The sequence below is a fragment of the Buteo buteo genome, chromosome 15 (assembly GCF_964188355.1).
Source record: "Buteo buteo chromosome 15, bButBut1.hap1.1, whole genome shotgun sequence".
NCBI classification, from domain to species: Eukaryota; Metazoa; Chordata; class Aves; order Accipitriformes; family Accipitridae; genus Buteo; species Buteo buteo.
In genome coordinates, this window is record NC_134185.1 from 20,894,462 (window position 1) to 20,917,407 (window position 22,946).

Consider the following 22,946-nt stretch of genomic DNA (forward strand, 5'->3'; position numbering starts at 1 on the left):
AGAGCGAGATAGCTGGTGGCAGAACCTTTCGCGAAACATGGGTCACCTTTCAATGTAAACTATGCTATATGTACCATGCGTTTTTGGTAGGACAGTTGGCTGCTATCATCCAAGACGGGGAAGGAGAGGGGGGAGAAAAAAAAAAAAAAAAGTGGTTTGAATTTTTGACCCGTTGAGAAAGTTAAAATCCTGTGGCGATCATTTACTCTTTTTCTTTACTGATGAATTAAGATGTCTGGTCGTTCTTCATAAACCCGAGGAATACAATAATGTAACAAATTGCTTACATTGTGCAAAAGGTTTGCAGCGGAATGACAGAGGGAGCACAATGTGCCCTTGTGTAGGTTCATATCTGTAATGTTCAAACAGGCTGACTGTTTCCCTTCATCTGAACTGCTTTCATCTGGACCAGTGTAAAATAAGCTCTGGTAAGTAATCACGGCAGAGCAGAAAGAAAGGAATGTATACAGCAATAGACAGCCTAAGCTGTAAAAACTGTAACCCGAGTATCAGCAGCAGATCAGATATCAAGGCTTTAAGGTAGGGGAAATGAAAGAGATGAAGGGGAGGAAAAGACAAGAGAGGGAATGGAAAAGTCAGCTTGGAAAGTGAAGGAGAAGTAGGAGGGCCCCCTCAGGGAAATTTGGCTCAGGGATTAGGGAATTTTATCATGGTGTACAGTGACCTACTCAGGTTTCAGCCCACGTTGGATCAAATTGCCTCCCTTTGCTAGCAGAAAGAAAAAGGACTGGTGTATATGTGATTTTTTTTTTTTTTTTTTTTTCCCCCGTTCAGATAATGAAAAGGCCATTGGTACAAGTGTCTATTTTAAGTACAGCAAATGCCGGGCACTATGAATGAGCAATAAAATTACCTCATCACGGAGACTTCCCTCAAGATTTGCCGTTTGATACGGTCAGATATTTACTCAAGAAGGATCACACCACCTAACTGCTTGGTCTGGTGTCTTCCAACAGTAGTGTCACAGCTCGGTTTTAACTTGACTGGATGGATATTCAGGTTGCTTGCTCTTTCCTTGTGACAGATATTAAGTTACATTTTTGTTATGGCTAACCTAATGTACATGATAGTTATAACAAATTTTAATTTGATACAATGTTGTGTGCAAAAAGTACATGACTCTGCACAGTTTTCTGATATTACATTTCAATGAAAAAATATATTCAGGAGGAACTGTTTCATTTCGCTGTGACCTTCACAGCCTCTCTGTCTTTTTTCTAGTTACTTTTTTCTTTTGTCCCCCTTCCTCCTTCAGATGATACTTTCCATTTTTTCTTCCAGAGGTAGCATTGTTCACCTCACGCTTTGGAGGAAGAGCAGATAGTTATTCTGAAATTCAGTTCAGTGCCATTTCTCACTCGCTGGTGAATAACAGAACACCCAACAGATCCAAAGCTATCATAATCGGGGAACCCAGTGCTATTTTAAGACCAAAATATTTTTTTACAGTTTAATTGATGAAGGCACTTGTCAAGGCACGGTGGTGGCTTCCCCATCCATCTCTCCTCAGCTTATTCCCGTTTGCCATCCTGCTGCCAGGCAGCGGTGCTGCTCAGGAGGAACAGCTAGGTGCTCCGCAGTGGTGGGAAATGAAGTTACATCCAGTACTGGATTGCACTGGAAGTTCTCCTGAACAAACAAGACAATGTATCTGTGTCTGTCTGTCAGTTGAAGGGCGAGCAATTAATTTGCGCTGTAATTTCACAGGGCTGCTCCATGTGCCCAAGGAGTTTACCATCTATAAATATTCTCAATAACTAATTTGTATCTAAAATTGGGCTTCGTTCCTGATGCCTAGAGCTTAAGACAGCCCCATCTGTTATAGTTTAATAGTAAACTCATCAGAAGATCTTTCAGTTTAGTGTTTTAATATTCCCCATTTGGCATTTAAAAGTACTACTGTCAGAAGGAGGAAAGCGGTGGAGCAGGCGTAGCAGCGCTGCGCCTGGAGCGAGCCAGATCGCTCGGAGCGCTCCGAAGATTCCAAGGAAAACTCCTCCCTTCTCTCCTGAAAAGCAAAAAATGTCTTTGAGAAAGTGGAAAAGCAGGCAGGCTTTATCAATTGTACTATTTCAGGAGACCGAGGTGTGGGGGGGGTGTTTTGCGGAGTCTGCGTGGAAGGAGTTTTGTGGGATGGCTGCAAAAGGGAGTTGTGTTGTCTGCACAGGGAGCCTCGCATGCCTGTGCACCGCAGAAAGAGTGCTTCCCCAAACAAAGCGGGTGTTACAGGACCAAACGTGTACGTGGGAGGACAAAAGAAATGAAAGCATCAAGAAATTTTGCCTTCTGATAGCGTAAAGGTCTAACCATAAAATTCAATATGGCGACAACACAAATAAGCAGAGAAAGTGAGGGCCGGTAAAAAAAAAAAAATCCAAGTTCGTATTGTGACTATAGAAACATTTTTATTTCCTCGGTGCAGTGAAAAGTGAAAAGTGGATTTGTGGGGCTCTGCACCGAGTGGGTTATGCAGGCAAGGAAATGGAATGGAGCCACTGTGCTTCCTCCCAGATCTGAAATAAACATTCACAGTAAAACCTAGAAGAAAATGAGTCTGACAGACTCATTCTCCCCTGCGTTTCCTGCCTCCGTGTTTGCCAGGCCTCGCTCGGTGAAGCCAGGCCTTGCCCCCTGTGAATAAGGTTCATACAGAAGGGAAGGCAAGAGGTCTACGATGGAAAGAGAAGCGTGGCTTAGCTTCAGAATGTATTAATTAGCGAAGATTTGGGAAAATGATGCATTGCAATGTAAAAAATCAAGCTGTAGGTGTACTGTTACGATGAAATGAATCCTAAAGCAGGAATAAATGTGATTATATTTTTACTGCCTAGCGTATAAGTCAGTCTCACAAAGGAGAGAAACCACAGTCTGGCAAGTCGATACACTTTTCTTCATCTTTCCCGTGAATAGGAAGCAAATTCAAGTCAAAATACCAACGAGCATAATAGTTAGTTAGTTATCCTGGCTCTTCCAGGAGGGAGGATATTTCTGCATAGTACAAGAATAGAGAAATCATACAGTTAAAACATGCAAATTACACATTGCCCCGCAGTGGTGATAAGTGGTTTGGGACTTAGCAGGGGGCAAAAAAAGAATTGCCGTCTATTAGGAAGGGAGGGCTTTGGTGATGTTGTGTGACTGGGGCCGCTGGAGCGTTTTTGGGCCAGTTTCTTTGGCAGGGACGAGCTGGTTGTGCTGCAGCCGTGGTGAATGCCCTGGCAGTTAGGCAGCTGCGATGGTGCGCTGTCAGCTGGAGGAGCGCAGGAGATTTGGCTCCGGTGGGATGTTAACCGACTGCCTGGGTGCGCTGGCAGCTGAAGAGGTTATCGCTGTTTCCCCCGCAGCCTCGGGAGCCTGGCTGCTCGGTGCAATGCACGAGAGGCTGAGCGTGGTGTGGCGGTGTGAGCGCAGAAGGACGCGGGGCTGGATTTCTGTGCTTGGCGTCTCGGCTCTGACGCTGGCCTGTGCTGTGAGCGGCACCGGGGCTCGGTGTCTCAGTTTCCCCGCAGGGGACTGAGCGTTGCCTCCCCGTCAGGGCGAAGTTAGCTTCTGTGCTGTATTTTAGCAATGAAATCCACGGACCCCTGCAGGGCTCCCTTGGGGTTCGGTGGGATTTGCTCTGGGCTCAAGGGTCCCAGCTTAGCAGTATGATTGCTGACTTGGGATTTTATTGGTGATGGGCAAGGTTCTCCCTGGTGCGCTGGTCTTTCACATCATCCCAGCCCTCTGGCAGGGCTGCGGGGTTGGGGTGGCACCACCTGGCAGACCTTCCACAACCTTTTGGGGAATGAGTCTGAAAGCAGGCATGGACCAGCTCAGTGCCTCTGCTGTCCTGCTCCTGCAAAAGCTTGGTATTGCAGCTTCTTGCACGTCCTCCGTTTGGTCATCCACACTTGTCTTCACATCTCCTTCTCCCTGGGCTTCGGCAGGTCCATCATCTCTCAGCTCAGCTCGTTCCTATCTAGCCTGCTTCATCACTGCTTCTTCTGCTCTCCTGCTCCAACCTTGGGTCCCACAGTCTTGCTTTTCTCCAGCACTGTTGTTTACAATCACTGCCCTTCCTTTCACTAAGCCTTTGAAGCTTGTACGTCTTTCAGTGAGATTCTGCTCTGCATGGACAGGTTGTGTATTAATTGGCTTGCTTCTTTTCCTTAACTTCATCAAGAACTGGGCTTTTTTGCTTCTTACCCTCCTCCTCCCCCCCTGCATTCACACAGAGAAAAATTGTCTCATCTCATTGTTTGTGTTTTGACTATTGCCACCACACCGGTCTTTACAAATCCCATCTTGTTACCATATCTTGAATACACGTAGATTGGGCCTACCATCGAAATGGAAGAAGGGAGAATACATGGAAACAGTGAAATAATAGTGGTCAGCTTCAGGGCAGCAGCTTCAGCAAGGACATGACCTGTGTGACCATCATCTTGACTGACAGTGTGTTAGACATCACTGCAAATGGGTATTGGAGTCAGGAGGCTGAGGGAAGGTGATGTCGTAGTTCTGTGGATGCCCATCTATGCGAGAGAGTTGGTGTGGAAGAAAACATTTCTCGGCTTTGACTACCAGCTTGCTAAGGATGGGATGATCCTCTTGGTTTGCTGTGTATAAAGTGCTGTGTAATGAAGCCCTGGCCGTTAGCCACTGAGAGAATAGTATTAAGAGTGATCAGCACCCTTGTAATAGGTGAGATAATTTATGAAGGAAAATAGCTTAATTGTCTGTTTATCCAAGCATCCTTGTTGAGAAATCACAGTGTTAAAAAGGTGCTTACTTTTGTTACTGCTAACATGCAACCTCATTGTACTCTCACTGAAGTTAGTAGGAAAGACCTCAGTGATTTTTTTTTTTTTGGGGGGGGGGTCAAGTCTCTAGGATGGGTAATTTCAAAATCAAATGTATTTTTTGTCATTCTAAGTGTTCATTTTTGTGCATCACTCATTGTGGATAGTAAAAATGAAACTTGAAAGGTGCTTCAACTTTGTACCATTACAAACCCAGCCATCACGTTGACTAGATTCTGAAGAGACATATATGTGTACGAATTTTCAGGAAAAAATAAACATATATACAGCCTTGCTTACATATTCCTTGACAAGTAATTAGAAATTACTCATTGCCTGAGTTGATCAACAGTGCAAATAAAACACAAAGCATCCACAGGAGGCAAATTTAGAGCTACTCAATTAATTTGGTTGCATGGGGTTTAAGTCAAGAAGACTTTGTCAATTGGTCTCTACCTTGCTAGATTAGTCTCTAGAGCTGCATCTCCATAGTTGAAATTTAGCAAAGCAAAGGAAGCCGGCAGAGCTTGCCTTTGGGCCTCCATGGACCCCTTCAGGTCATTCTGGGTGAGCTGCAGTGGCGAGGTTTCACTCCCCATCTCCTGGTCATTTCGTTGTTGGATTCCCATGGGTTAGCGACAGGGTTGGTGCATTGGGACTTCCAGCACTGAGAGAGAAGTTTTCTAAGAAGCTAAAGAACAAACAAACAAACACTTTAGAAAAATTTCCCATTTTTGCTAGTATTTAAAACACTTAGAACACTGTGTCATTTAAACGAGAGTTTAAATATATATTTTAGAAATGAGCGTGGGTGTTAGCCACATTACACTGCACTGTACTCGTTGCAAACTGTAGTAGTGACGTAGTTCAGATGCAATGGGCTGTCGTACTTATAACGCTGGCACTAGAGGTAGAGGTGGAACGATGCAGTGTTTTCCAGCAATTTGGGGCTGCACAGGACAACCACGGAATCGAGACTTCCAGCAGGAGGTCAAGTGAAAATGAAAGGGGGAAAAAACAAAAGGAAATTGATGCTCTAGCCAGGGGTCTGCTGTGGTTTTTTGTTTTGGTTTTTCTTTTCCTGAAATGTGTGTTTGTAGCACAATTGCACAAATGATACTCCTGGAAGAGTACAAATTGCTTGTGTTTATTGCTTATAGCTGCTTTACAGCGCTCCTTGAGTGACAGGAACACCTATGCAATCTGGTGTGATGAATGAGCCAGGAGCAGTGTAGCGCTCTGACGTTCTGGGGCAGAGTGCCTGCTGTAGCTTTGAATTCGGAAGCAATTATCATCTGATTAATTTTATTTATTTATTTAAATGACTGGAGAATTGCTGTGTTCTATCATTAGACTTGCTCCCACTCAAAAATTAAGCTACGGCAGTTACTAGACAAAATCTAGCAACCTGCAAATTTGACACGTACCATTTGTTTTGAATTGGTGTCGTATTCTCCTTATTCCTTCACTGGTAGCCAGAGTCCCGGGAGATGGTGCTTATCAGGAGCATTATTCTAGATGTCAAGATCTTACAGGAAAATGAAGTTTGGAATTTGTTTTAAAGGAGTGATAATAAAAAATTGTGGAGACCAAATAGAAAGGCTTTGTGTGTGGCTTTTTTGTTTCATTTTATAGTTGTCATGCTGTTTTAAACTGATCTTTGCCGTCGCAATAATTCATTAGCTGGTTTCCTTTGGTAGTTTCCTAAATCCGTAAGCTGTAGAGCTCCATGGCACTATTTGGTTTCAGAAAGCTTTGTTGCCTGCCTGCGGATTTCTTAACTTACTCCACTAAATCTCCTGGCCCAGTAATGAGCGTTTTCTACAGAAATATTTTTGCCACGTGACCTGGAGGACGTGTTTTTGATAGAATTTGAGAGTTATGACAGTCATGTTCCATATTTTGCATTTCCATACAAACATAAAATGTAACCACACGGCTGCTTGGAAATCGGTTTGAAAATAAATATGGCAAAACTGAGAAAGGTTTTCTTAAACACATATAAGAGATGTTTGCATGAAACATTATAGTAAAATGCTTTCATGGTGAAGGGTTTTTAAGTGGTTTGACTATGCAAAGGCTTATAACTCTGAGGAAAAATGTCTTTGCTGTGATTTTATTTGATTTGGTTCATGGGCACCTCAAGGAACTGTAATTGTGTCAGTGACCTGCTCCAGCTGAAAAGACTGTAGCGCAGTAAGATTGATTAACTGCTGGTTTTCTGTTATTCTCTTGCTGCAGTCTTAAATATTTTATGGCAACACAGACAAGTTTGTGTGACGAATGTATGTTAAAATATTTCTGACATTGAATGCCAGAGCAAAAGTCATAAATAACTCTCCTTTTCATTTTCTTTAAATTACAGACGTATGAGTCTCTGTCATAATTACATGTGCCAGTTGGAGATTTAAATGCATTACACTTTATGCACTTGACTTATGAAACGAACATTAGTCTTTGAGGAGGTGGGCCAAACCTGACACTTCCTCGTGTAGCACAGATACAGTTCGATTTATGCAGTCCTCCCTTCCTTCCAAGTGCTTATTGATTACATAAATAAGTAGGTAATTTTTCTCTTTCAGAACTTTGCAGAAAACACTATGAATGAGCTCCTTGGCTGGTATGGTTATGATAAGGTTGAATTGAAAGATGGAGAAGATATTGAATTCAGGAACTACTCAGCAGATGGGGAAAGCCGCCAGCACATTTCTGTTCTCAAAGGTAATAAGACTTCATGTTTCTGTGTTCATGCAAAGAAGGATTAATATCCTAACCTGTCTGAATTGGCATGGATTGGGAAGTGTGTTCTGCTGCTTCCTTCGTGGTTGGTTTACATAAAAATCTTGGAGAGTGCCTTCTAGTATCAGGAAGCCAGTAGGGTACGAGGAAAATCACTTGAAAAAATTGCTGTTAGTAGGCACTTACTAATATATCTTCACAAATAATACCTTTTGTGAGTCGGTTGAAAGTCATGTACCTGTGTGTCATGGTTTATCCCCAGCCAGCAGCTAAGCACCACGCAGCCGCTCACTCACTCCCCCCACCCAGTGGGATGGAGGAGAGAATTAGGGGAAAAAAGTAAAACTCATGGGTTGAGATAAGAACAGTTTAATAGAACAGAAAGGAAGAAAATAATAACGATAGTAACAACAATACTAAAATGACAATAATAATAATAATAATAGGATTGGAATATGCAAAACAAGTGATGCACAATGCAATTGCTCACCATTCACTGGCCGATGCCCAGTTAGTTCCTGAGCAGTGATCCCTGCCTGCTCAACTCCCGCCAGTTTATATACTGGGCATGACATCACACGGTATGGAATACCCCTTTGGCCAGTTTGGGTCAGCTGCCCTGGCTGTGTCCCCTCCCAACTGCTTGTGCCCCTCCAGCCTTCTTGCTGGCTGGGCATGAGAAGCTGAAAAATCCTTGACTTAGTATAAACATTACTTAGCAACAACTGAAAACATCAGTGTGTTATCAACATTCTTCTCATACTGAACCCAAAACACAGCACTATACCAGCTACTAGGAAGAAAATTAACTCTATCCCAGCCGAAACCAGGAGACTGTGCTACCAATAAACTGCTCACAACTGGAAAAAAGAGGGAGCACTTTCTTAGCAGTGTGGCTTTAAGGAGCCCTTTTGCTTTCAAAACTAAGGCTTTTTGGCCCATGGCTTTTTAAAATGCTGGAAGACTTTGAGCTGGAGTATTCACAACACGTCTAGGAACGAGCATGAATGTTCACAAAAGGTTCCTCATCCATGTTAGTGCTCTACCGTCTTCTGCTTGTGCTGTATAAGTTGTCCAGGGATGGAATTTGTTTAGAACAGTGCTGGATCGTCGTGATTCAAAATGTGAAGGATGGGATCCAGTCTGTTCAGCCATTCAGTTGCTGCCTTCTGACTCCTCAGTCACAGGGGATGGATAGGGACTTGGCATCAGAGTGGAGAGAAGAGTAGAAAATTTCTGCGTCTTGACTTATCCAACAAGAGTTCCTCAAAGGTGAGGTAAAGAGAGGAAATTGCAGCAGCTTTTATGCCCTTGGACTGCCGCTTGTCACTGCGTTTGTGGCCAGCAGTGTTTGGGTTTTCTTTTTGATGGCCAGCAGCAGCACTGTATTCAGTGAGTGCTGCAATGAGTACTGATACCAGAGAGACCAGTTCTGAAGGAGAGATGGCTAGAAAAAAGGTGCAGAAATTAGAGGTAAGGTTAAACAACCCAATTGTGTTAAAATTGAATGTTTGCAGCTTGTTAGTTCTATAGTGACATTGGTGATCAATATTTATTTTTCATTGAAAGTGCAATGTCATTAAGCCACCTTTGAAGAAACTTGTTCCTCTGTAGTTCTGTGATTCATTTATTTATGTCTTAATAGATAGATCTTTTATTGAGTGATTTGTGGCTCTCGTCTATGCCTGATGAAATTTGTGACATACGTTTTTTTCATAGACACATGATACAAATCATATGTTTTATTTACCAAAGAAAGATGTTCAATACCTGTGACAGGTAGAAATTTTTGGTGTATGCAGTCTATGGGAGGGAAAAAAGTGTATTACTTTTTCTGAGAGATAGGAGGAGAGGGAATAATAAGAATTAAGTCCTGCCCCATAGCTAACTGAGGTGCATTAGAGAAATTCCTACAAATAAGAATCCTGAGGTGATTTGGGATTAAAGAATTAGAATAATAACTTTTATCATTTCATGCATACTTTGCTGTGTTTTCAATATTCTGTTCCTTTCTTTAAATCCTTTCCATTACTACTATTCATATTGTCGATAGAGAATTAGCAATTCTTTTATTTTTCAGTTTATGCTTCTTGCATTGGTGAAGTCACAGTACACTGAGTGTGACCACCAGGCAAACAGTAGAACTAAAGGACAGGAATAGGGTGTCATTGATTAAATCAGGTGTGCTAAGGATATGCATGACAAAATAATCCCACCTTTTGGGGGAAAAAAAAAAAGGTGTGTGTTTGATTTTAAAAAATGGAGCATTTCTGAAGAATACTGGAAAGTATCAATTTTTTGAAAGAGAAAGTATCTGGGGGGGGTTGTGCACTCTTCTTGTATTAGGGTAAGTAATTTAATGAACAGATTGATGAAAGTATGTAGGGTCATTTAAGAAATATATTTGTCATACTGTACAATGTGTTCTTTGTGTTTTACAGAAAATTCTTTGCCAAAACCAAAATTACCTGAGGACAGTGTTATTTCACCGTACAATATAAACCCAAGCTACCCAGGGCTTGCCACAGGAAATGGACTTTCAGACTCACCAGCAGGGTCGAAGGATCACGGGAATGTACCTATTATTGTCCCATTAATTCCACCACCTTTCATAAAGCCACCAGCAGGTAAATCCTAATGAACATTTAAAAATGGTTACTGTCATTGACACGTCCTGAGGTTTCTAGATCATGACGTTTTAGTAAGAGGGCTGATTTCAAAATGTTTAAAAACCAGTCACAGGGAACTTGAAAACGGAGTAGGAGTGACTTTATTTGTTAGTATTCCTGAAAAACTTCTGCAGATGCAATAACAGACTTGTGCTGCTTGTGACACTGCATGCTGGATTATACTCTCAGCACTTCAACAACATCTGCTTTTAGAAGAAAAAAGATTTTGTTCTGATGAATAAAGACTTTAAATAAATTAATGGAAGATGATTAAATTAAAAATAGGCTCCACGAAGGAAACAGTGAAAGAGACAAAGCCATCAAATCAATATCATGTCTTTATATCAGGTTAACAAGCTCATCCTGGGAAAACTGTCTCTTGATTCTCATTGAAATCCCTGACCGTTGTCTCTTGAGGGTTTAATATGATCTTGACTCTACCCGGGAGACTGCACTGGGATGTTTTACATTTTCATTAGATTTTTATCAGGAGTGATTTTATAACAAGCCATTTCTCAGAGTTTGCATGAAAAATGATTTATTCCACACGGCATGCTGCTTACCGTAATCTGTGAAAGTAACTCTTACAGCTACACCAGGGTGATTAATTGCTGTGTTATTGTTTACTGCTGTACAAGGCGCAGTAATTGGTGTATTTAGATAGGAGCAGGCTCAGTCCTGCTTCCGTGGACATCCCTGGGTGTCATTCTGGGTGCTCTTGGGTGACCAAGGCACCGAGGGATACGGGGTGACCTGCAATACCTACCCAAGAATGGGAGCTCTCTGCACACAGGGAGGCAGCTTGGCTAAAGAGTCCCCACCAGGTGTGAGGACGCTTCTGCAGAGGCAGAACAGCTTGTAGGGTCAGGTCCCAGATGTGAGATGGTCACCTCCGCCCTTCGCTGCATTGACTAAAGGTAACTGTAAAATACCGATTGGTGCGAGAAGGTGTTTGCCTGTTGACAGTCATGAGATAGACTACCGTTGCCCCTCCCAAATTATTTTTATGGTATTGAGTTTTATCTCTAAAGAAGTATGCTAATATGCTACGAATAATTTTCAAATGTTGCTCAATATTCATTCCCTGCCAAAGACTTTTCATCTATTTTATACGATATTTGCTAATTACCAAAGCTATTTGGGCCCATTCCTGCAGCCTTTACACAGCTAAAGATCTCGGGCCATATGGGCTGGATCCTCAGCTGTTGTTGATTTGGCCCTAAAGCTTTAATCAAGGGCTTGTGCCATCCCAAGCTATTTTCTCCTCCAATCTGAGTCATGAATGAATCCAGAATGCTGAATTTGTAGTACGCGAACACAAGGCTATAACATGCATTGTGCAAACTGCCACAGTTGCTGGATTTTTATGACATCAAACAAGCAGGAGGAGATGGAACTATGAAGTAGAAAAACAAATTACTGCACCAGTAGTTAAGTGGACACAGGGGAACCTTGGCCAAGTCAACTGCCTTCTGTTCTTTGCCTGTCCACCTACCACGTGTGATCCCGTGTTCAACTGTACCACTAAGGGTAATGTGCAGAGAAGGCTTTTCATAAGTGTTTTCCAACTTCAGGTTTTTAATTTATTAATTCGTAATGAATATCGTTGTTTTAATTGCATAGGGGATATGAATGCATAATCTCTGCCTCCTCTGACTTTATCACATGATCAGTAATGAGCGCTAGATTACCATGACTTCTGAGCAGATGAGCATATTTATCTCACCTTTGTTTTAGAGAGCAAAGTTTGGGAGGACCAGAGGGGGAGGAGAACCACAGCCTTTGTGGGATTTGCAATAAGCATCGGTAGTAATTGTTTTGTTTTATCTTAGGGCGTAGGTGCCCTAGTCATGATCACCCCAAAGAGCTTGGCAAGAAACAACTGGTGAATACAAGTAGAAAAGGGAGTACAAAGGAGCCAGGAGAGCCAGCGTGCGAGGCAGTGGTCTTGGCACTGCACTTTGACACCGTTTTGTGGGCACTACATCAAAGCAGAAAACTTCAGAGTGATACAAAGCCAGACAAGAGTAACTCTGGGGATGTTTTCTCGGAGCCCCTCACAAGCACAGGGGACGAATTTGGAAACAGCACAAAGGTGCTTCTTTGAGTTGAGCAGGCAAATGAAAAAGACTCACATCATTAATTGCTAAAGCTGAAAGTCAACGTTTTCAATATGGGGGAGAGGCAGGCTATGGCTGACCTGCCACAAGAACAGAGGCAGCTTACATTTGTTCGAGTTAATAAATGAAAAAAGGGGACAGGAGGGAGAGGCAGAAAGGGTCCAAGAGAAACCTTCAAGGTTAAAATGCTGGACAAAAAGGGATCTTTGCAGCACACTTTGAGTGGGCGCGCGTAGGACAAGGTTACGTTACAGGCCAGAGAGAAAACCAGGTAGTGATGCACCGTAGTGACCGAGATGCTGAGAATCGGGATGAGTCCAGACTTTGTGAAAGCTTTTAGATATTGTACAGGAGAAAAATCTACAAGATTTAAATATAGCTCAAAAGAGAGTGCCCACAGATGAAAATGATATCTAAATCATGAACCTGAAGGACAGGAAAGATGATGGTGCAGTCCACTGTTATTGAGCAAATAATATGGAGTGAGCACTCAGGGAGAAATTATTAAGACTTTAATTCTTGCCGTATTGATCTTGAACTGAAGGGTCAGCACCACTAAAGAAGTGTCAGAGAGACAGGCTGAGGTATTCATTTGGACAGGAGAGCAATGGTCTGGAGAGGATAAGCAGATCCAAGAAACAGTCACTGTGAATTATTAGTTGAATAATTTTTGCAGATAAGATTCTATACAGATATGAGGGAGAAGAGAAAGAGCAGAGGATGGGGAATACTCACAGAAGCCTGAAGGGAGAAATAGGAAGGATATGCTGCAATGTGCACTGATGGAGCAATTGCAGAGGTACAAAAAACACTGGGGGAAGACAGAGTTAGGAAGCCAAGGGAAAGAAGGATTTCCAGGGAGGCAGATACGATTCTTGGTATCAGAAACAGCTACCAGCTCAAGAAGGAGGAGGAAGGAGTACTGATCCTGAACTATGTCTAGGAAGCAGTCATTGAAGATTTCAGCAGATTAGGTCTTCCTCAAGCGTGCTGGAAAATTTTGAACAGTGTCCTAGCTGCATTCATATTTTGTATGAACAGGCTAAAACCTTGAACAGTTAACAAAATTAGCTTTTTTTTTCCCCTCATGCTTATTTTACAGTAAAGTGGGTTTTTTTCTTTTGAAAACTGAATAATTTTGAGCAGTCTAACTAAAATTTTATCTCCAAGCTGTTCAGCTTTCTGTTTTGCTTATACAATCCTGGAAAACATTAGACTGCTACCTGAACAAATATAAACAGCTCTGATAAAGGCACTCTGTCCTTGCTGTACCCCAGAATTACATCCGAAATAGGCTGAGTTAAATGCATGGGCTTTACGTGGTGCACTGACCGTCTACAGACTCAGGTTATGGCATGTCAGTGGAGGATACTAAATCCAGTCATGGGAAGCCTCAACAAGAAGGATGCCAGCTACTCAGATCTGGAGACTGTTTGCAAGAGCATTCTGCTAATCTGTACCACCAGGCAGGTAGACCACACTCAGGCAGTGCCCAAATCAAACGGGACTTTATCAGTCAACATCAGCCATCTGATCTGCATCTGGAAGCAAATAAGAAGTCAGTGCAGCCTCCAGAGGGTTGGTGTGACAGTCTCCTTGTGTCTGATAACTGTCCTGCTTGCCCAGCAGGCTGGTAGCTACATTTAGTGCCGGCAGCAGATTCTGAGTGATTTCAGGGTTAGTCTCAAGTACAGCCCATTGCAATAAACTGATACTAAGATTAGTTCTGCTTGATGCTAGAAGATTCTTATTTTCTACACAGCAACGTAAAGAAAGTAATCTTTCCAATTAAAAAATGACTTAGAAATAGCAAGAAACAGAAGTGCAATAGCCAGGCATGAGCTAGAAATAAAAATCCCGCCACAGCTGTGGAGGTTATATGGCTGTAGCATGCAGCATGCAAGCATCCTGACTGTTACTCTGCAGCCCCTAGTGATAGAGTAAATCCGAGAGGGCACTTAGGGTGACTCTGCCCTTCTATTCAGACAAGTTTGGACGGCTGTTGTTACATGGGATGAAGGAGGGCTAAAATCAAGACTAGGCAAAGAAGAATGCAAAAAATTCTTTCAATGCAGGTGAGAACATGCTGCCTCCTTCCCCTGGCACCCACTGGAGGCTACAGTGTCTCAGTTTCCCCATTTTTTTAAAGAGTGCTCTTTGGTTTACTTTCTCTTGTGATCCCCGTGGCGGTGCCTTGGTAGGGGAGCTACAACTGCAGTTTGGTCTAGCCTTTGAGCGCGGGTGTCAGCAAACCCCGTCCCTTTCCTACCTCCTTCTGTGTACAAGTGATGCACAGAGCACTCCTGCTGTTCTAAGCATCCCGAGCAAGAACCAGCTCCCTGCCATGATGTGCTGCGAGGGGAGGTCACTGTCAGGGGACACGGTGGAAGGGGATGCAGAGAGGATGATATCGTGCAGTTGACTGAGCTTTCCACAGGGGGAAGAAGTACAAGGGAAGAATAATGCTCCCTCCTAGGGTTTTCACAAGATAATAAGTACATTTGGGAAAGGAAGGGGGATTTAAATCCTCCAACCTGCAGATCAGTGTCTCTACATAACGTTTGGTTCAGTGATTTCCAAATGATAATGATTGGGGTTGTACCAAAAGTTATCAGAAACACATGAAAGTGAAGGCGGAATGGGCTGGAGGAACAGTATCTGGTGAGGCAAAAGGTCTTAAAGGAGGAGCACAGGCATTTCCAGTGCTGACTACCTTGTAAAATAGGCCTGTGACCTAAGTTGGCAAGGAAATATCATATTCAAATACTAAAGTGAGTAATTAGGTATTTTATAGATAGGAACAAGTGATTTTCTGTGTTACAGCTTAACATAACTTCAGGATAAAAGTTTATGGGATTTTTTTTGTAAATGTAAGTGCACATGAGTAACTTGGTGCAACACGTGGGATTAAGCAGAGTCCCTGCCCTATGAACACTCTGGAATTGCCTGCTGTAACCTCTCTCGATATTTAAATTGTATTGGAGGACTCTGGAAGCATAAAAGATGCTTTAAATGGTAATTAGCAGGGCAGTAAAAATGAATTCCAAGATCATCTGTCTAAATTCACCAAGGAATTGGTTCTATGCATTAGCAAGAAGTCTGATTCCAGGCAGAACCCAGTGGCAGTTTTCCTTAAATAAAGACCATATTATCAGATCTAATTAAGTCTATATATTGAGGAAACTTTCATTTTACTATGCTCTGGATCCTGCTTCAGTATTTCCTGAATCTTAGTCCAGTTGCTGAACAGCTTTACAATTTCTTTAACTGCAGGTTTAGCTCTCTAATAAAGACCACCGCAACAAATCCTATAGTCACCACTCTTCAAATTCTTTCGCTTGTTTTCAGTTTGAAACATCATCTAATTTACACTGATCATAGGGTTATTAGTGCCTGGGTTTTAAAATGCCAATGGGTGCCAGGATGCCTGCCCCATCTAGCCCACTGTTGATGTCTTTTGCTCTCTGCGGAGGGCCAAGTGTTTCCTTTGTGCTAAAAAGAAAATCACAAAGTCCACGTATGTGCTTTAATAGCATATATTCAAAATACACAGGGAGTTCCCCCCCTATTAGCTGAAATAGGTGCTTTTTTGTTTGCATGTTTAAAACCTGCCTAAATGCCAGCTTTTATTTGTGTTGTGCATTCAGTCCTTACTGAACTATGCATGAGAATGTGCCTCAACTCATGCATAGAAAATGTAGGCAAGCCGTGGTTCCCCAAAATGATTTTTTAAAAGGAGCTGGGACACTTTGCTTTATTGGCAGAGTAGTGAACTTCAAGAGACTGGTCCTTAAAAGGAAACGCATTGTAGAGCCCCTGAGGTATTTCCATAGCGATGGTTGCAGCAAGCTTTCTATTGTCAGCCCTATTTTTTTATCTTCCTCTTGTAATTACTTTTTCCAGGGTACTTTTTGTACCTTAAGTTTGTCACCCCCCCCCACCTATTTAGAGGAACGGCACTTAATAAGTGCTATCACAAGGGGATCTGCAGCAATGTCTCGGGAGTTTTATTTGTTCATTTTTTACTTTGAGATTAATCGGATAAAGCATCTCGGATGTAAGAAAAATGACTGTAATGGTGCTTCTTCTCTTGCTCGGGATCATCAGCCTCAGGAACTGCTTTGGGGTGAAAAATCTGAATACATGCTACTTGGTTTTCTTCAGTGGCAAGCTGGGGTTTCAGGAGTGGCAGGCGGGTTACTCAGAATTAAACATTCTGAAATCCTGGTCGGTCCCAGTGGACAGAGTGAGCCCTTCTTGTTAATGCTGCAGGTGCTAGAGTCAAGTTAAGATCTAATGTCTTTAAAAAGGAAGTTTTGCAGCTTTTCATTAGAAAGTAGTAGTGAAAGCAGCTAAAATATTTAAAGAGGTATGCCAGTGGATTGAGTGCAGTTCCCATCATGGGGTAAAAGGGCTATTCTAGTTCCCCCCCAAAAAAAACCTGGGATCCAAACTGCCTGGGTGAAGGGATGGGACACAGCAAAGAGAAAAAAGAGAGGAAAACAGAAGAAAGCGGCAGTGGGGAGACATGGTTTCTGATAGCTGTGGTGGAAGGAAACTCATGCCAGGAAGAGATGGGTGGTGGGGAGACACCAAGGAGTGATGGGGTGCCAAAATATTTTCTGTATCAGATCACAGGTACAACCACAGCCAAGGTACAGGTTTCACACAGGCTCACTCAGTCCAGGGGATGTACCCTTTGAGATCTCAGTCCCAAACCCTGTGCCCCTGTGGTCTTCCTTCTGCACAACAGGACTTCTTCAGTACTGTGGTTGGGCACCTTCAGGAGTGGTATTTTCTTCTTCCCAGAAGAGTTGAGTATCTCCCACTGAATTTCTTCCAAGGAAATGTGGAAAGTAAGGTTTTGGAGGATCCATCCTGCCCATGGATCATCATAATCTGCAGGATTAGAGCCTTAGCTGCATTTAGTTTCACCCAAATTCTTGAAACTGGAGTTAAATTTGAAAATACATATCAGTTAGTTCAAAATGGTATTAGTAGAATGTTGCAGCCTAAAAGTTAGTAACTGATCAGGATTTAAGTCCAGAGTTGTGGGGATTTTAGGATCATCCTGCTAAACACTGTAGGCCATGCTGATTTGCTTAGATCAAGCGACAGAGCTGTACATGATGGATTTATTCAATTGTACTCATTGCCTTCCTTCTCTTCCCTCCACCTCTCCGAATTATGGCTCCATATAAGATCGATTAGTGTAAACTGCTGCTCATTGGGTTTAAGAGGAACAATTTTCTGCAGCTTCTTCACACTGGTTTGAAAGGAAAAAAACAACCAAACATTCTGCTTAATTAAGACCTAAAGAGGCGGTGCAAACTTTTGATGATTAATTGAAGCATGCTTTAGACTGATGCATATTTAGTTATTATAATGTGATAATTTTATCTTGTTATACAAACTACTCCCTTTGGGAACATGATTTAACACTGCAAACACTCCGTGTTTATTGCATTGTTCATTATGAAAAATACACAGGCTAAAAACCACAAGGAGATGCATCTGAACAATATCTGTGCGGTGGGTGCAGGGAGTACTTCTTCCACCTGTAATGACACAACCCAGGGGCAGAAAAACACAGTATTGGAACTCCCACAATAGCTCTCCCTATGAAGAGTTGAGAACTCAGAAAGGCAGAGGCTGGAAATTCAGATCTTGTATTGTATGTGGAAGGAATATGTCTTTCTATTACCTGGTGTAATTATAGAAGACAGCATTATGGATGTTCTGCTGAAAACTCTCCTGTTACCATTCAGTTGTTCTCTGTGCCGACTCCCCTTTGACTCCCCTGTATAACTACCCACGCTACCTGGCATAAGCGTGACAGATCCGAGAACATGCTAAGCACATTGCAAGAGCAGGTCATAAAGTTGCAAGCCCAGATGGAGAAAAAAATAATTTTCTTTCATTTCAAAATGATCTGTACCAGTACTTGCATATATTATTTTTGTACTTTGCAAATGTGTCAGCCTAGCTATGCGAGTCCTGAAAGTGATGGTGAATGATCTTCATCAGAAGAGCTGCTCCAGCGAGAGCTCACATGATGGGCATAGGCATGCTGTCAGGATGAGCTCATGTTACTCAAGCGGATATGCTAAGCTAGACGACCAGCGAAAGTTTGTCTGTAAGCAAAGGAGTACATTGCTGATGTAGTATACTGATGTAATTACTGTGGAGAAGCTTTCTTAGTGCAGACCTAGTCAGACAAAGTTTAGAATAAAGATTCGAGACAGATGAACAGTCTCAAAATACTGGATTTGAAATTCCCCGCCTTCCCTGTGTTCTCGTCGCAGCAGGTTCTTCTTGCTGGGCACCCGAGGGACAGGGATTTGATACATTTTCCTGAAAGAAGTGCAAGAGTCTGGTAAAGTGGTTTTTAAAGAATTTGGCCTTATGAAACAAAGATCTGTGAAAAAGTGAGAGGAATTTTATCTTGAATGGAAGGTATGAATTTCTGGTTTCAGATTATTCGAGTTTGTGTCTAGCAAAAGACAGCAATTAAATCATGAGGCTTTGGCTTATTTCACACAGTCTTAATGTTCTGAGTTTAACTTATTGCTTCCCACTGCTGTGGATTTTAATGATAGAAATACAGGGACTGTTACTATTCTGTTAATGTTGCAGTCCTCTTTTTGGGTCACTAAGCTGTAATGAAACATCCCTATTAGTTATTGTCGTGGTTTAACCCCAGCCAGCAACTAAGCACCACGCAGCCGCTCACTCACTCCCCCCCACCCAGTGGGATGGAGGAGAGAATTAGGGAAAAAAGTAAAACTCGTGGGTTGAGATAAGAACAGTTTAACAGAACAGAAGGGAAGAAAATAATAATAATAAAATAATTGGAATATGCAAAACAAGTGATGCACAACGCAATTGCTCACCACTCACTGACCGATGCCCAGTTAGTTCCTGAGCAGCGATCCACCTCCCCCCCCCACGTCCCCCCAGTTTACATACTGGGCATGACACCTTATGGTATGGAATACCCCTTTGGCCAGTTTGGGTCAGCTGCCCTGGCTGTGTCCCCTCCCAACTGCTTGTGCCCCTCCAGCCTTCTTGCTGGCTGGGCATGAGAAGCTGAAAAATCCTTGACTTAGTATAAACATTACTTAGCAACAACTGAAAACATCAGTGTGTTATCAACATTCTTCTCATACTGAACCCAAAACAGAGCACTATACCAGCTACTAGGAAGAAAATTAACTCTATCCCAGCCGAAACCAGGACAGTTATTTTCACGTCTGCTCAGACCTCTACTGCAACCAATGTCAAGAAGAAAAGCACACGATCACGTTTGGACCTTTATCATTGTCCCCAGCTGTCATTCACAGCCACAGGCCATGGCTCTGTACCTATCCCAGGTGCCGAGATCGGGTCCTTTTCTCTGCTGGTCTTAGTTTCACTTGAAGCTGAAAGAAAGGATTTGATTTTAGAGCAAGTCTTCCTCCCACTGGGCTGCACAAGTGTATTGGGTTTGTGTGGCAAAGTTTTGGTCGCGGGGGGCTACAGGGGTGGCTTCTGTGAGAAGCTGCTGGAAGCTTCCCCCATGTCCGACAGAACCAGTTCCAGCCGGCTCTGAGACGGACCCGCTGATGGCCAAGGCCGAGCCCATCAGCGATGGTGGTAGTGCCTCTGGGAGAACAGATTTAAGAAGGGGGAAAAAAAGTTGCTGTGGCACAGAAACTGCAGCCAGAGAGAGGAGTGAGAAGATGTGAGAGCACCAGCCCTGCAGACCCCCAGGTCAGTGCAGAAGGAGGGGAGAAGATGCTCCAGGTGCCAGAGCAGAGATTCCCCTGCAGCCCGTGGTGATGAAGACCATGGTGAGGCAGGCTGTCCCCCTGCAGCCCAGGGAGGTCCACGGGGGAGCAGATCTCCACCTGCAGCCTGGGGAGGACCCCACGCCGGAGCAGGGGGATGCCTGAAGGAGGCTGTGACCCCGTGGGAAGCCTGTGCTGGAGCAGGGTCCCAGCAGGACCTGTGGCCCCGTGGAGAGAGGAGCCCACGCTGGGGCAGGTTTTCTGGCAGGACTTGTGACCCCGTGGGGGACCCACGCTGGAGCAGTCTGTGCCTGAAGGACTGCAGCCTGTGGAAGGGACCCACGCTGGAGCAGTTCATGAAGAACTGCAGCCTGTGGGAAGGACCCACGTTGGAGAAGTTCGTGGAGGACTGTCTCCCGTGGGAGGGACCCCACAATAGAGCAGGTGAAGAGTGTGAGGAGTCCTCCCCTGACGAGGAAGGAGCAGCGGAGACAACGTGTGAGGAACTGACCCCAACCCCCATTCCCCATCCTCCTGCACTGCTAGGGGGAAAAAGGTAGAGAAAATCAGGAGTGAAGCTGTGCCTGGGAAGAAGGGAGGGGTGGGGGAAGGTGTTTTAAGATTTGGTTTTATTTCTCATTGCCCTACTCTGGTTTGATGGGCAATAAATTAATTTTCCCCACGTCAAGTCTTTACCATCAGTTTTACCCATGATGGTAATCGGTGAGTGATCTCTCCCTGTCCTTATCTCAATCCGTGAGCCTTTTGTTCTATTTTCTCTCCCCTGTCCAACTGAGGAGGGGAGTGACAGAGCGGCTGTGTGGTGCTTAGTTGCTGGCTGGGGTTAAACCACGACAACAGGGCTCCTGTTGATGGTCTGTAGGGAATTAGTCATGTGATACTGGATATTTTCTTTTTTTACCTGCTGAACTGCATTACAAGAAGTTAGAGTTGCATCAAAAATTGACTTGGGCAAACCTATACCTGAGGGAACAAAGATGACTTAAAAAGTGACATATTAATGTACTATCCCAGGAAGCTCATGCTCTGGACCCCCTTCTGAAGTACTGCTGTTTCCTGGCTGCTTTACCTGGCCATACTCGGCTAATCCTTTTGTAGCAGTATTCCCAAGTCTATTAAATGGAAGGGGCATCTAGTTTTATTATTGCTGTTACTATTAAAAGGATTATATTGTATGTGACCACTCTGATGACTGGGGCGAGAAGGGAGTAGAAGAGAGAAATAATTGAAGTTCTTTGTATTTAGGCAGACTCTTTCCCTCCCTTTCTCCCTTTCTTCTTTCAAAATGATGAACATTTTGGTTAATATTGATGATGCCTCCTGGATATCAGCTGTCTCTTCCTAGGAGTGCAGACAGTGGCTGGAAGTAGTAGTTTGTAGACCATTTTCTGCTGTTCTACTGACTGTCAGATCCATGGACCACAAGTAAAGCAATGCTGCTTCAAAAGATTCCCTGTGAGGTGGTAGTGATGTTTTGCTGGTCATGGCATGAGAAGACAACAGTGTGACAGACTAGGTACCTCTCCTCTCCCTCTCCTCTCCTCTCCTCTCCCTCTCCTCTCCTCTCCTCTCCTCTCCTCTCCTCTCCTCTCCTCTCCTCGATCTATCTTAGAGGAAGTCTTTGGCAGAAGGAGGTTGACTGAGCCTTGCTGTCCTGCATAACCTCCCACAGAGAAGTGTGTCATGTGGCTTTTCCATGTAAACAGCTGTTGCTGCTGCTGGGGTGCTGCGTTATTGAAAATGGACAGCTGTGTGGTCTTTCTGATCACCCATGGGAGACAGTTCGTGGGTGTCAGTGAACACAAGCTGGATGATAGCTGAGGTGTTTCCCCTATGAAGTCACGCATGAAAGCCCCTGAGAATCCCAGTGGTGGAGCTCTGTGCTTCTCCTTAAAAACTGTGCCCCAGACAAGCCAACCTGCTTCAAAAAGAGCTACTCCAGCACCTACTTTGCCAGTGAACTCTCTTCTAGCTCTGTAATTTTCTTTTTTCATTTATGACAGTTACTCTTACCAGAAATTAAGGCTATTAGAAAGGTATCACTGGTAGATCTTCTATTTTCCAGAGATAAAATACTTCTTATCAGTAGGAGAATATATGTTGCTGTTATCTGAAACAAGAGGTTGCCATCTGTTTCCTTTGGTTCACAGGATCTTCTGTTGTCCCGATATATTCAAATGAGCAAGTCCAGTCTGTAAGGAATTGGTTTATTATGGTGCAAAAGTAGCTGAATCAGGGCACCTTTGTAAAAGCTTGGTTAGTACTTCAAATGGCTCGGGATAAAAATGGGGGGAAGAGCGCTTGGGCTGTGCTGGAGTAGTGAGCATCCTGGCCAAGACTGGTCCGGAGAGAAAGCCGTGACGACACCGTGCAACACCACCATAACGGCACCCTGTGCTCCTCTGTGCCTGGCTGAGATTACAACCAGCTCAAGGGCAGACTTCTTGACCCTATAGATGGCTGTGATAATTTTGACCAAATTGTTCTGATTTCCCTTGATGCTCAGTGTACGAAAGCATTTATAATATTGGCAAATCCCTCTCTAAAGGGTAGGTGATAAAATACATTAAACACAAATCTGTGTTATAACTTAGCCTTAAATATAGGTTTAAAGGTAGACAGTCTGATTAAAACTAAAAGGTCATTATTTTACATTGTACAATTTTATTTGTAGCTATAAATCATAACACAATTTGTGGAAGGAAAAAAGTTATTAAACTGGCAATATTTATTCCGTTAAGGTGAATAAAATGCAGCACGTAGTTCTGAGTTATGATAGCCGGGGAAAGGAGCCAAATCACTCTGCTAAAAATTAGTTTGCCA

The 22,946-nt window shown here is 43.3% G+C and overlaps 1 protein-coding gene across 2 annotated transcripts in view; it reads left to right on the top strand.

Annotated features, from left to right (window-relative positions):
* SOBP (sine oculis binding protein homolog) overlaps positions 1-22,946 on the top strand; it is a 118,942-nt gene that overhangs the window by 2,382 nt on the left and 93,614 nt on the right. For both annotated transcript variants that reach the window (XM_075046719.1, XM_075046720.1), the window contains exons 2-3: positions 7,388-7,526; positions 9,986-10,171. In XM_075046719.1, coding sequence (XP_074902820.1) covers positions 7,388-7,526; positions 9,986-10,171 — 325 coding nt within the window. The remainder of the gene's footprint in view (positions 1-7,387; positions 7,527-9,985; positions 10,172-22,946) is intronic.